The sequence below is a fragment of the Serinus canaria genome, assembly GCF_022539315.1.
Source record: "Serinus canaria isolate serCan28SL12 chromosome 7 unlocalized genomic scaffold, serCan2020 HiC_scaffold_29, whole genome shotgun sequence".
Classification (NCBI taxonomy): domain Eukaryota; kingdom Metazoa; phylum Chordata; class Aves; order Passeriformes; family Fringillidae; genus Serinus; species Serinus canaria.
In genome coordinates, this window is record NW_026108147.1 from 2,451,452 (window position 1) to 2,466,297 (window position 14,846).

Below are 14,846 nucleotides of genomic sequence, written 5' to 3' on the forward strand. Positions count from 1 at the left end.
TGACTCAGTCTGACATAAGGGATAAGATTAAGATCCTCCAGCTACTCAAACCTAGCAGATGCTATTGACAACTGTACCTGTTCTACCTGCTGTGAATAGTTCTAATGGTTCTACAGGGCACAGGAGCTCCAGCAGCAATGGTTACAGAAAACAGCTCTCCTCCTCTGCAAAAGCAGCTCTTGGTGTGACACACCATCTTCACAGCTGTACTGAGCTCACAGAAAAGTGCTTGCATTGACCTGCTGAGATATGTATGGGATATGCTCTTATTCTGCAGCCAAGCTCATGCAACAGATGCTCCAAACTTACTGCACACAAAAAAGTTTCATTAATCACAAACAATACAAAAACAAACCCACAAAACTCATGTAGCCCACAACCACCATTCTTATTGTGCATTATTCCAAAACACCATTTCTCAATTACATTCACAAGCTAAGATACAAAACATTACAGAAGAGCACAGAATGAGGGCACAAGATTCTGACAATAACTTAAGAGCTATTATGAGAAATGTTGTAACAAATATGAAATAATCAAACATTCATAAAGTGTGGCCAGCTGTTTAGGTACAACAGTGCAAAGTGAAGCAATTCTTTTGTGATCACTGGTTTTTTTTCTTTAAAGTTGCCATGAGAGCAACCATCCAAATTTACAAAAATATTTACTATAATAATTAAGGATCTCAATGCTTAAAAGCCTTCAGAAAATAGAACTGAATTCTACTTAGATGAATGAGAACAGAAGTAAAGCATGAATCTTTATACAATTAAGTAAATTTTAGACCAAGATATTCAAATACAGTGTTCTCAAAAGTGTTTGCTTCCAGATGAATTCAGGTCATTTATTTAACTCTGATTTCCACAAGATTTATCCCATGCCAAGAATTACCAGCAAAATTCAGTTGTGAGAAGTTATAATAAATGTCACCTGACATGTCTGCACAGGTTCAAATGCATTGAGTCCTTTGTTTAAAGAACACAATTTCTGGACTGGGAAATCTTGATAATTACAGCAGATCCTTATCAATGGATGTCAAATACAACATAAATGGAGTCAAGCTCAGTTGCCTACAAAGGGCTGGTTTAAATCAAGGAAGCAAAAGGTTTCATTTTGCAAAATCCCAGTTACAAAATGTCAGTGATTATTTATTAAGCATTTATTAAGTTCAATGCAAAAATAAAGCATATTAAATAAGCCAAGGCACATTTTTCAATCCTTTCCCTCCATTGTATGTTCATATCAGTCACCTTAGTAACTCACTGATATGCTCAAAGCTCTCCTGAATCCCAAAAAGAAATCCCAGCATCAGAGCAGCTTGTCAGAGCATCCCAGTTGCCCAAGATTCAGCCCATTTTAAAGTCTTGCTGCTGTTTGATATTCACTTCACAGGCAGGAGCTGAAATGACATCACACAGTCTATGAGCCAGCTGGAGGGGGCCATCCACACCTTGCCCTGCCGGATTTTCTCCGGCTGGAACTTGGAAGCCACGTCATAGATGACATACTGAGTGCAGAGCCTCTGGTCAGAGGTGGGCTCTGCGTGGTAGGACACTGTGTTGATGGTCTGGGTCACGTCACTGTCTGGTTTGGGCTGCCTAACCAGCACCTGGCCACCTGCTGCTTTCACCAGCTCCAGCAGGTCACTCTTCTGGTGCTGTTTGAAAGGTCCCAAAAAATAGAAGTAGCATCCATCAAACAACTTAGGCAGCTGTGTGGAAGAAAAAAGAAACAAGCATGAATACAGGATTTCACAACTTTTCCTTTCCTTTTTGGAAAGGAAAAAGCAGAGCATACTAAACCCCTACAATTTATAACCACCAATAGAAAGCAGAACAGTAACTTAACATGCAAGGTTCTCAGGGTAAGTAGGCAACCAAGAAAAGCTTGTTTATGTGGTAAATTCTTGTTTCTGTTTAAATACTTTCCAGCACAACAGGGTTTGAACTATGAGATACGAGTATTTACAGCTACTGTTAAAATGCAGTTAATAAATTCTCCAGTGTAATCCAGCAAATAACCAGGAATGAACCCAGTTAAATGTAAAAAAGGCCCTAAATGGAAATAAATAGTAATAAAACCATTTTTTCTTTCAGAACTATGCTCTAAAGCTGAGTAGAAAAGGCCAAAGCACATCACTTCCTGTCCCATCAGGTGTGATACTACAGAGCGCAACACAGTGTTCCCCTGACAAGGTTACAGCAACATCTCCACTAATGGAGAAAAATGACAGCTTTATGGGTGTTCACAGCTCTTTGGATCACCTTGCACATAATCCAATTTTCTGTACAAGAGCACATTAAAATTTTACATCTCCTGCACCTCTGTGTGTGGCAAAGGGCAGAGCTGCCCAGCCCCAGGTCATTAATCCAGGCTCTGTGGAGCACTAAAACCCACCAGCTGCTCCCGGTTGAGCCGCCCTCGCCGGGGGCCACCTTGGACTTCGTATTTTTCTTCTTGTTCTCGAGCTGAGCTCTGCAGACAGGCTTGCACCCCTACAAAAACCACATAAGGGAGGCAGGAATTAGATAGCCCAGGCTTTAAGAGAGGCCTGCGTGTCATTTTAGGGACTAAAATGTGACTAAGAGAAAGTTATTACAATACAAGATATTACATTTGGTGTGTTTTAGCAATTTGTTTTTAAAGCCTGAAAAAATTTACAACAGTTCCTGAAAGATACAAGTGAGATGGTGAGAGGTAATATCACACTAAAATCAGTGCTATAAACACCAGGAATTATTAGCTCTTCCTCTTACCCTCTAAAGGTCAAGCACTTAATGTCAAATGTCAAACTGCTGATCACTGGGAGCTCAAAGGCAGAGTGTGGAGCCAGCACGGCAGTTATGAAATGGACACAATTGCCTGATAAAGAGCAATTACAAGGCAAGCACAAAGCTGCTTCTGAGCAGCCACGGCCTCAAATAACAAATCAGATGGGATTTCAAGGTCTCCAGGATCAGCACAAACTGGAGATTTATGCTGGGGTTTAACAGTGGCATTCGTTTCTGTTAGCACTGCTGCATAATGAGATTGTCTTTTAGAGTCAACATGTTTTTACCTTGTTTTAAGGCCAGTTATTTTTTTCCAATGGAGAAAGCACTGATGGTAATGCATTGCTAACGTCCGTAAAATGTACTGCCTGACCTCACTCCAGGGAGAGGAATTGCTGTGGTCACCCATTCAAGGATGGAACATTTTGCCTGCATGTACATTGCAGCCATTAATAAGAATTACCCAGGAAAAAGTTTGCCAAGCTGATTTTGCAAAGGGTTCCATGAGGATTTACAATGTGGCCGAGGCTGTAACTTTTATAGCACCTCACTCCTTCCACCGTGTTTCTAATTCAGGCAACTTCTTTGCACAGGAAAATAGGAAACCCACAGTACATAAAAACTATAAACTGAACCAAATCAAAAGAGAACTGTGAAGGCTTGACCCTAAAAAGGAAGAAAGCCCAAGGCTATGAAGAGAAATATCACTGACAAAGGCACCTGGATGTCACGGCAGTAAGTAGCCAATGGATAGGAAAATCTGATCTGGAGAGATCTTGAAAGAAACTCGCAGTAATTTACTGTCAGTTCATACAAACTCACAAAATGCAACAGAAATTCACATTTTTAGGTAGAAGTCCTTCAACGTGCTTACATCAAAAAAGATAAACCCTTACAGAAAATTACAACTGGCTGAATACTGCAGCAAATATCTGCCTCCCTGTACAAGTACCAGATTGATTATTTGCACTTGTTCATTCCTTCAAGGAAAATGAACATGAACTAGAAGGGCAAACCTAGTCATGGATTTTCCAGAAAGGCAACTTACATATTCATTATTGATAACAGCAATGAATACTGATAACTTAATTTCAGTACTCATAACTCAGAAATAAATCTAAAAGCTATTTCACATTTTATTTATTTATTTTAAATCACCACAATTCAACAAGACTTCCTGTGTCAATGTGCCTCTAACTTACACTGCTCTTCTTTCCCTCCAAGGAAATACAGATATTAATGGGTACCACTTACCATAAAGGAAGAATTCTCATCTAATTTTAAGAATGGAACTGTCCATTCATTAAGAGCATGTTTTATTTCAATCCACCATCAAAAGCTTGATTTCAAGGACTTTCACTACAGAGATGAGGTTTTTATACAATAAGTGCATCACAAATGGAGCATCCACTGCCAGCATCAGTAAATGAAGCAAATGGGATACAAAAGTAATAAAAGATTGAATGAATACAAAAGACTGCAATGTCTTTTTGAACTGCTGCTTGCCTGGAAAAAACAAATTTCCAGTCAGGGAAGTGACTAATGACAGTGGAGAGCTGATGTCACAGAAAGCAAAATCAGTGAGGTCTGTCTTGCCTACACACATCAGTCCATTGGACACTGCCAGCTCCTCTGAGGAGCCTCAAAGCCTCAGAGTTCCTTGTCACTCCTAATCACAATCCTCCAAGAGGGCCACAAGGAGACTCTTCCACCTGTATCCTGTTCTCCCTGTGCCCACAAGAAGCAGCAGGCACACGTCTGTTTCCTGGAGAAACTGGAGACATGCAAACAGCCAAGTGTCTGCACGATCAGCAATCTCATTAATTGCAGCTTTTCTTTCCCACCTAGGAACAGGCCAGGTCTGTGTCTTAACAGGTTTGTGACACAAAGGATGTGTTTTCCACATAGCATAAAGAGCCAAGAGCATAAATTCTCAGTGCCCAGGTATTTTCCTTTAATACAAGTATTTCAAGAGGCAACAGCCAGGCCTACACCTACACACACCTCTTCATGGAGCAACAGCCCCTCTGGGGGTTTTTTTGGTGATGGAAAACCAGTACACTAGTAGGAATGCAAACAAAAGGTTGCAGCATACTGCAGACCCTTCCAGCTTGTTTTTTTTTCTGCTAGAGATTTTATTTTCTTTGAAAATGAGTGTTGAGTCCATTCAGTATAGGCCAGTTCTTTTCCTTCAGTAGGTATTAATTTTAAAACTGCCAACATGTATAAATGGCTGGATAACAAGACAGTTCTCTTTTAATGGTCTCTTCATCAACTCAGTATCATCCTGATTAGGACATATAAAAGGAGATAAAACTCCATACTTTACTCACAGATTTATCAGCCTGCTACTCTTACAGGAACTTTTCCAGAAGCTCTTTTGACCTTACATCACTTCAAGTCAAAATGCCCCTTTGATTTCAAATGTTTAATTGACTCCCCAAACTCCTGAGATCAGACTCTCATTTCTGTAGCACTACACTGAAAAGCCACCAGTGAGAACCTGATGCCAAGGCACTGGTCACATGAATGGACTGCAAAGAGAATTGCTATTATCCTAATTTAAAAAGTGACCAGGATGCCATCTCCCTTCTGAAACTGAGATGGACACCTGAAGTACTTGTGTAAAAAAATGTTCAATCAGGACTGAATCTCAGAAGGACAAGGACAGCCCTGAAGAAGGTTTCTGAAAATGGAAGGGAACCTAAACTTACTTTTGAGAAGACACCTGTAATTTTAGGAGGGAGCAGAGATCAGGGGTGTGTTCTTTTCCTCTCCATATTCACAGTCTGTGCATTCTTAACCAGCAAGCCTGACTAAAAATCCACTCTGCTCTGTTCTAACATAGGATTATCCAACTTGCACAGGGTCTCAGCCAATCTTGATTTATTCCTTAACACTTCTGCCAGTAAGAGCTGTGGACCAGCGAAGTTTGAGGTTGTTCAGGTTCATCCTTGTTCTTGAAGAGAGGAGGGTGATGATTACAGCTAGGTGTTAATGGCCCTTTAGTTTAACCTCAGTAGCTGATCAATCACCCAGGGCAAGGCAAGACTTGTATGAATGCAAGTGGCATTTCAGTTCTCATGGAGCAGAGCAGAGCTGCCTTCATTGCCAAGGTCAGTGTGCAAGCTGGCCTGACATAATGGTGGGGCCAGCTCCCATGGGCACAGGGGTCCTGCAGAGTTCTGCCCTGCAAATACAGAACATCACAGGCTCCAGAGCCTCCTAAAGAGCTGATTTCACACCTGCAACTTCTAGGTATAAACAAGGTCATTTGCAGCAGATTTTAGCAAGCCCCAAGTCTGCACTGAAGTCCCTAGAAAACATGGTAGAAAGAACTTTTAGCTTAATGCTAAATCTACATTTAGCTTGGTGCCACCACACTTGGCACCCAGAGCACTGCTCATTTTTTCCCCTGATGAACAAGATCAGTAAAGCATCACTACTTACACTGATCCTGAGTACCTCACTGAGCAGCTGCCCCTGCCTTCTCACCTTTGAGATCTGAGGAGCAAGCAGGTTAACAGGGTGCCCACTCTAATTGACCTTTGATACAAGTGCAGCTGCTAGCACTGGAAATAAAAGAAATCATTATTTGCAAAATTTAAGATCAGAGCCCTCTAATCCTTATTCATGTAAGTCTTATTGGTTGGTAATGAAACTAACTGCATCGGCAAAAACAATTTGAAGAGAATGAAGTACAAAAAAAAACCTGGTTGCCAAGAACAAGTTGTAATCACCCACAGATACCCAAGGGTATCTCTCAGTAACTCAATTAGCCTTAGTGGAGTTTTGTTGGATTTGCATTAATAAGGCAAAGAGCAGGGGTTAGTCCCAACAGTCTCTTAGAATGGCTAAAAGTAATTTAGGAATACATGATAGCAACAAAGAAGATGAAATACTACACATCCAAGATCTAGTAAAGAGTGCACCTGATACTTCCCTAGCTCAGTCTGCAATAGGTTTTACAACTTACATGCAGATTGAATAAAGCCTGGTGGGATTTTTTTTCCTAGAAAAGGAAGAAATCTGGACTGAGAGAAAGCTTTAGGGGAATCTGGCATGGCTGGCTTCAATTTGTTTTCATAAACAGCATTATTGGCCTCTGCTACAGCAAAGAATTTTTACACTGTCTCTTATATGCTCATAAACTGACTTCAGACACAGATTTCCATGGAGTGAGGTAGAGATCTCACTGGTGAAACAAGAGCAGTCTGTTTTCTCATCACATGCAAATGACACAAGATCTGCAGAGACTGAAGTGCATCTGCTGAAGAATGGTAGCTTACAAGTGAATCCAGGTGGTATTTATTGAACACGATGGAACAGGTGCTTAGGAAGTCCTGAAACATTCCCAGAAGCTGACAACATGTGATTTGAAAATTCCTGTACTTGGAGCCCCAGGTGTCCCATCCTCTTTGGACAGAAACCCTGCTGGCCACAGCTGTATTCTAGAGTGACCAAAGTGACTGGAGGCAGCCCTTCCTAAGGTCAGGTTAAATCCCCCCAGGAGTGCTCATCCTCTGGATCCCATCACAGCCTTTTTAATGACTGAGGTTCTATTTCCCATCCTCTTCCTTACAAAGGGCTTCCTTAATGCCATGTTTTCTTCAAACCAGAAGCCAGCTAGAACAAAGGCCCCCACAAATATGGAAAACTGAGTACCTGGATGACACAGAACAGAGGGAGCTTTGGAAACACCAAGGTTCCCTTTTCTTCCAGACCTTATTTCAAATCAACCCACCTCCAATCTCTGCAGACACCACACTGAAGATATTCTCACTCCCATTTTCTCCTCTGCAAGCCCCAGCAGCTTCACAGTGTAAAACTGTGAGCTCCTTCCCAGCAGGTGCAGACACTGAGGGAGTGCAGAAGTTCAGCCCCTGCTGGTTTGAAGCACTGCCCTGAGCTGCACACCCCATACAACCAGAACTTGCACTTGGGAGAGTTCTAAAGCCTCTCAGAGCTAGGAGTCCTTTTGTAGGAGGCTGCTGAAGGAAGTTTCCAGGTACAAAAAGAGCATGAAACTCCAGTGATCAAAAGTTTTGGGTGTTTCAAGGAGGGAGGGCTTTGCTGAGGATCAGTCAGTTACCTAAAAATGTTTTTGGATGAAAGAGAGTCCAGCCTGAGGAGCAGTCAGCTCAAGCAGCTTTGCACTCTGCTCTAACAGCCTAAACAAGGATGGGCATAGAAAATTCAGAGAGATGTTTTCACCTTGAAATGTCAGTCATGCAGTCCCCTAGCTCTTCCAGTCAACTCCCTGTTGCTCTGAGTCCTTACAGGAAAAGCAGTTTTTTCTGCTTCCTTATAATGATCAGAACTAAATCATTGCTGCTGCTTTCAGGTAAGCAAAGCAGAGGAAGGAATGAGCAATCAGATGCTTAGAATTCTGCCAGACACTTCCCTGCCAGGACTGACACAAGCTTGTTTCAATGCATATCATTACTGAGATCATTTTTCATTCTCTGCTTTAACAGATGACAATAACTTAAAGGAAAAAAAAAAAAAAAAAAAAGCTGAAAAGCTATTAAAGACTTCTGCTGGTTTTAATTACAGTGTTCTATGCTGCACATACAGTTTAGAGGAAATACAGTGATACTTGAATCTTTGTCTCCCACTTGCAGGAGGATAATGACTGGCCACTTCGTGTCCTATTACCATCCCAGAAATAATAAAGGCAATAAAATAATGAAACCAGTGAAAGATCTGGCCAAGGGCAAGGAGCACTGTGGCAACACTGCCTCAATTCAATTCTGTGCTGCCTTGCAAGTGGATGCACTGCTGACAGCGTGCTACATACACACAAGGTGGGAAAGCAACTGGTAACATGAAATTGTTCTTCTGTGAAGATCTAATATTGCTCAGTGGTGACATCCTCTCATCCTGATCTCCCCCCTGAAGACAAAAAGCAACCCCAAAACTGGGGATACAAACTTAAATCTTGGCTCTCCAACACTCAGCTCAAACTCTGCTGGAAAATTCCACATTACCTCTCTAGCAATATGAATGGATGCTGGCTGTGTGTGCATGGACACATGGGAACAGGAGAATCACAGAATCACCACGAGAAGGAAACTGCTTTTTATCTTACTGCTGGAACAGAAGAGTTAACATAAGAGCCTCTCAAATAAAATACTGGTTTTGCAAGCTTGTGGTGTTTTCTAAGAAGATATATAATGTGTAGGCTATAAATATAACTTTAGGGATAGCAGTCAAATGCAGCTTACCTTGTAGTAAAAAAAAATTCAAACACTCCCTTATGCATAGTCAGCATTTCATTAAGTGCCTCACTGAGCTTTGTTTTTTCAAATATTTTAGTGAATTTTTTCAACATGAATTCACTTTAAGTGAATAGTTTGGAACAGTGAACCATAAACAATAACTTATATTTATTATATAACCAGGAAATGCACATACTTTTGGAAGTTTATTTGCATCACATTTAAGGAAACTTATCCAAATAGAAGTCAAAATGCCACGATAAATGGAAATGAAAAGGAAAAGCAAGGGCCTCTTTTTCCTAGACAAATGTTCCATCAGCAGGAGTCCCATTATTTGTTATAACAATCTTTAACTTGTAATGGCTCTGAAGAAGACTGATAACAGACTGGTGGGAACAGATGGAGTGGTGCTGTTAATTATAGGCACTTAGCTGCATCAGACCCCATGAGTTATTGCTAACATTTCCCACTAGGGAGGAGAATCACTTGCTTTTAAGGAGTATGTTGCTTACTAAGCTGGGAGCATTAGCAGGCAGGATTGTATTAATCAGTACCAACAACATAAAATAAAACTCAACTGTGAAAAAAAACCCATAAAAATATTCCCAGAATAACCCCTGGACTATTTCATTTATTTTTTTTTCCCAATCACTTCCAAATATGAAAGTTCTTCCATGAAGATTTAAATTCAGGTCTCACTAATGAAATCTCCCTACCACTCAGGAGTTTCTCTGAGTAGCAGGAAGATGAAATGAAATAAAGGAAGCATGTGGGATAGAATGTATGCAAACCTTCTGAGTGAAGCCAAGAACCTGCCAAGGCATTCACCACAGAAACAGAGTCTTCAGTCTTGGGGAGAAAAAACAAGCATGGAACAAACTGTCTGGAAGCCAAATGAATACCCTGAGTCCAGTGTCCAACCTGATGCTGTGCTTTAGTTTGCAGCTTCTGAAGTTTTGCAGTGTCTTCACAAACATTAGTGTCCAGGCCATTAAAGAATCCTTATGTTCTGATGTCTAGTCACACAGTAGAAAACTGGAATGAAATCTGTCTGTAAGTTCTCCATGGGTAATTAACTCATTTGTAGTGTACTTATTAGCTAAAGGGACTTAGCCATAAAGGTCTAGGGGAAGAAGATGGGTTTTGCATCTACTGTGAAAGCAGATATTAAGACACACATCAGAATAAATAAATAAACTCAAAATTCAGGGTTTAAGTCCACAGAACAGCTGTATAGGAAAGCATGCACTGTATAAACACAAATTACAGTTTGTATGAAACATGACTTGCATGCTGACTTGGGATAGAAGTTCCAACCTCCAATAGATCTGAGCCTCTATGTAAACTTAAGCTCACTTCCCACAGGCCTTGAGCAAATATCCCAAACAAATCAAAGTCTCCTCTCAATTTAAATGCAAACTGCTCATAACAAATCCTGGAATTCAATAAAACCCTTCCTTCTCTCCCAGAGTATCTTCCATAATTTTCCAAATCAGTCTTAATGTAGCAATGAAAAATTCACTCCCCACTGATACTTAGGCTGTGATCTATCCAACACACCTAATGATGAAATGCACTCCTTCACCAAGGAAGTAGCAGTTATATTTAATTTTATATTCAATTAAATTTCTAGTCATTCCTGAGAAACTGAAAGCAATCCCTTGCACTTTGTGTCAAGATGGCATTGGTATTAGGGCAGCTGTTGAAAAAGAAAGTTTCTTTGGAACCTCATCTACAATTTCTGCTTTAAAGCCCCAAGGATTGCCACATATTTAATACTTACATTCAAACCTGAGGACCCAACATCCAGTCAGAACAGCCATCATGCACTTGAGAGTAGTTGGCATTGGAACATCAGGGATAACGAGATGAGTTACTAGGAGAAAGATTACATCAGTAAAACTAAAAGCACAGAAAAATCAGAACCATGCCTGGCTGAAAAGCAATCAATCTTTATTTAAAGAATAAGCAGACTATAATAATTTATCAGCCACTCTTTCCAGCTCCAGGAGGTAATTTTTGAGGCTATGATCTGAGTTAGTAGGAGAGCTATTAGAAATTTTGTGGGTTTCAACAAACACTTGCTGTGGAAAAGGGAACTCATGGTTTTATAGTTCTACACTAACACTTAAATCTTCAGATGAGGCTCCAGTTTATAGGACAGCAAATTTTTTTTCAATCCTTTTAGACTTAAATATAACTCTGACAGGACTCTTACTACAGGAGCTCACTGCTTTAATACAAAGCTAACAGAACTCCACTCAAAATTCCGGACTAGTAATCCAGAAATGAAAGATGGCAGGGGGAAATTACCTTAGCATTTTGCTCACAAGCACTCCAAAATAAAACAGGAGGGATTAAGGTAATATTCCTGTCCTCAATGAGGGGAAAGAGCTCCAGCAAATCCCATAATTTGGGTTCACCAATCTTAATGAAGAACAAAATCTGGAGGAAGGCAGCATGTGAGAAGATATGTAAACTTTCAGTCAATGCTATGCTCTTTTCTCAAGGCAGCACCTGCCCAAGGCTCACTTCTGGAGAGTAAAACCTTTACAGGATGTCTCACAAGCAGAGACCTTAAAGTTGGTAAAAGGGTGTAAAGAGAAGAGGCCTCTGAGGAGCCTTTGGTATTTTAAATAAGACAATAAACTGCCAAGCTGTGGCTCCCCCAGAAACTTGCTGCCTTGCTAGCCAGACAAGCTTTCTATGTGTTTACATGCAAAACACACCAGCACTCCACTGCAGCTACAACTCAGGGGTTTCAGGAACTGCCCTTCCTAGGAGTGATAAAAAGCCTGTTGCAGGTAGTACCTTAAACCATAAAGTGCAGGACTGTAGTTATTATATTTGGACTGAGACACTTCAACAAGGCTCCATACCTCTGCAGTTAAATTCAGTGCACCTCTGGGCCTTCAGGACTGCTGCTAATTTGTTCAGCAATTTCTCCTGCTCCACATTAAGACTGCTGCCCAGTATACCAAGGGGTCCATTTCTTGGCTGGCTGGAGCTCAGCACCTGCATGAACACAAAATTCTGCAATAAGCTGAATATTTGGGAACATAAAGAAAGCAACTTACTTACTGGACAGCTTTCTTTTTCAAGAATAAGCATTTTGAAACACAATTCATGACAAGCTTAGTGGACAGGGTCCATGAATAAATGTCCATGTAACAAATCAGCTCCACAGCAGAAAAGCTTCACATCAGAAGTATTTCATTTAGCTTATGCAAAGTACCAAAACATGGATCAGTTTTTCTTCCTTTGCCCTCTTTGGTGCTTTTTAAAGACACTGGGGTGCACACACAGAGCTGGTTGAACACTGTGTAAACAGCCTGGCAGACTGCAGTGTTGAAAGAGAATAAAAATCCCAATTAAGTAGTAAAACCTCCTACTTTTAGCAAAGTATTAACAGAGTATTATTGAGTAACCTATATAATTAATATCTGCATTTCTTTTTAGTAGAAGTCCCTAATACTTTACCCTGTAAGCAACCAATGATTAAATGGGATTTTAGATGTGGGTAGTGTTAATGCAAAGTAAGAGGAGCTTTATGCTGACACGGGTAGGATACTTCAGCTCCTGGATTTTCCTGAATACTCCAGATTCCACAGGCCAGAAGACCTTTGAGATCCAGTCCCCCCACAGCCTCAGGCTCAGGATCAAGTCATCCATGTGAGCCAGCAGCCATCCCGTGGCACACACTCACCCCAAAGCAAATGCAAATACCAAAATGGTTTGTTTGGCATAGAAGAGCTACAGCTTACATCTGCTGCAGGTGGAAGGAACAGCCACATGGGTCCTGGTTTAGCTCCAGCAGTTTACTTTTGGTACCTTGTGACCTCAATGCAGGCTGTATAGGCTGGAGTAGATAAGGGCTGCTTCTATCAGCCAGGTCAGCTTAATCCTCCTCCATTTCATAATGCAGCAACTTGTTAGGTCTGACTACCTGATTCAGGTTACAAGTCCTGGGAAGTCTTTGTCCAAAGGAGGAGAAAAACAAAAACCCCAGAACAATCTCCCAAAAGCTATTTTCCACTGCTGAGCTGATATTTCCATTGCTGGACAAAGGATGACAGTGGAACAGCCTTTTAAAGGCACGCAAAAAGCACCTGGAACAAAGGCTGCTGCTGTTTGCAGACAGTTTGGAAAGCAGAACAAATTTAGATATGCAGAAAAACAACATCAACAGCAAAGTTCAAGCACTGATACTTGAGGAAAAACACAGGCTCATGCTCCTGTAATAAAACCACATGACAAGAAACATCTTTTGTCTTCCCATATAAAGCTGTAACACAGAACTTCATAGCTTGTCAGTGTTCCACACATCCTAGAAATACTGTCCAAGACAGCTTCCCAGCCTATTTCAAATCTCCCTGTAAAAGAGGTGATGTACTGTACTTACATCCGAGCCTTCAATATTTAAAGGAAGAACTCATGGCTGCTGTTTTGTTAAAAAGCAGAACACAAAAACAAACCCACACAGACATTTACCTCAGAGGGCTGGGTAAGTGAAAATGATTCATCCTTCACTGGTAACATTAGCACAGATTTCATCTTTTTGCTTTCTGCGTAGTCCACAGGCCGCAGACCAAATATATTACTGGCAAAACAAGCACAGATGGGTTTAAGTAAATAAAATGTGACTTGATTCTTAACTAACCAGGCATATTAGCTGGGTAGCTTTCCCTCCCACTTTCTTATTAATATGTAATTTCAGCTAAAAGCACAAAGCTTCAAGTAAGAATTGCATCCAAGACAGATGGATACTGAATTACAAGCTGTTGCATTCAGCTGAGGAGTAAGGGATGCTCAGAGCAGAATGTTCAGTTAAATAAACCACAGTCCCTGTTAAACTGTCTCAAGATGCACTTTGATATCATTTGCAAGACCCAGAAATTTCAGCTTTAATCTTTCATTGCAGTCATAGAGCCAAAAAATGTATTTCTGGCTTATCCATTTGCCATAAAAGACATGTCAGAAGTCTCTCCATAGTGTATTAAACATGGGAGCTTGATGTGGCAGTGCTTTTATGGGAAAAGCTGTCTGCTTCCTACTTGGGAACCACAGCTCCCTTGCACTTCCAAAATCTGAGTGTGCATCTCATTTTCCTTCAGTGTACTGTTCCACAGAACACATTAGAGCCAATTCAGTCAGATTGTAGTTGGTTTGCCAATTTTGTTCAAAGCTATTGATTGCAGGTGGCACCTCATAGTTATCAGTTGTGCTTCCAGACTGATTTTCTCTTTTAGCACCCCTCAGACTGAGGTGATTGCTATAAACACATCAAACTCAGCCACTGCTTCAATTTCTTTTTCACACAACTTTGCTGCTGCAGGACAGTAGTGAGGGGAGGAAAGCCTGAAACTGCAGAACAGGTATCACTGCCATTAGCAAACAGGAGCCTCTGCCAGCACTCTGGGGAAATATTCTGCTTGCTTTGCCCTTTATGAGAATAATGGCTGCTGCAGCTGATCCTCTTCTGCCCACCTCACACAGCTCTGGCTCTCCAAAGGCACAATAAGAGCTCGTTATGGAGGGGAAACTTGTCGTGAGAACAAAGCCCTGACTCAGTGTCTGAAACCTGGCAAGCTTAGTCATCAAACAATGAAACATCCAAAGAGGTCACAGGACCACTGCAGCTTTGAAGAGCTCTCTCTTGGCCACACATTTCTGTGCAGTAGGAATCCAGGAAGCTTTACAGGGTATCCCACATAAGGCCATAACCCAATCCAGCTCAAAGAGCAGCTCAAATTATTAAGTCTCCACTCTGACTTAACTAGGAGGCTTTGGCCAGTGCTAAGCTGAAAGACAAGTCTGACCTCAGCACCCTTCTGCAGCCCAGGCTGAGCACTGC

The 14,846-nt window shown here is 41.1% G+C and overlaps 1 protein-coding gene across 1 annotated transcript in view; it reads right to left on the reverse strand.

Moving 5' to 3' along the window:
- Positions 1-369: 369 nt before the first annotated feature.
- Positions 370-14,846, reverse strand: part of BARD1 (BRCA1 associated RING domain 1) — a 38,517-nt gene continuing 24,040 nt past the window's right edge. The window contains exons 7-11 of the mRNA XM_050987621.1: positions 13,484-13,592; positions 11,872-12,007; positions 10,776-10,868; positions 2,398-2,495; positions 370-1,711 (exon numbers count right to left, since the gene is read on the reverse strand). Of these exons, the coding sequence (XP_050843578.1) occupies positions 1,382-1,711; positions 2,398-2,495; positions 10,776-10,868; positions 11,872-12,007; positions 13,484-13,592 (766 nt within the window). The 3' untranslated portion in view covers positions 370-1,381. The remainder of the gene's footprint in view (positions 1,712-2,397; positions 2,496-10,775; positions 10,869-11,871; positions 12,008-13,483; positions 13,593-14,846) is intronic.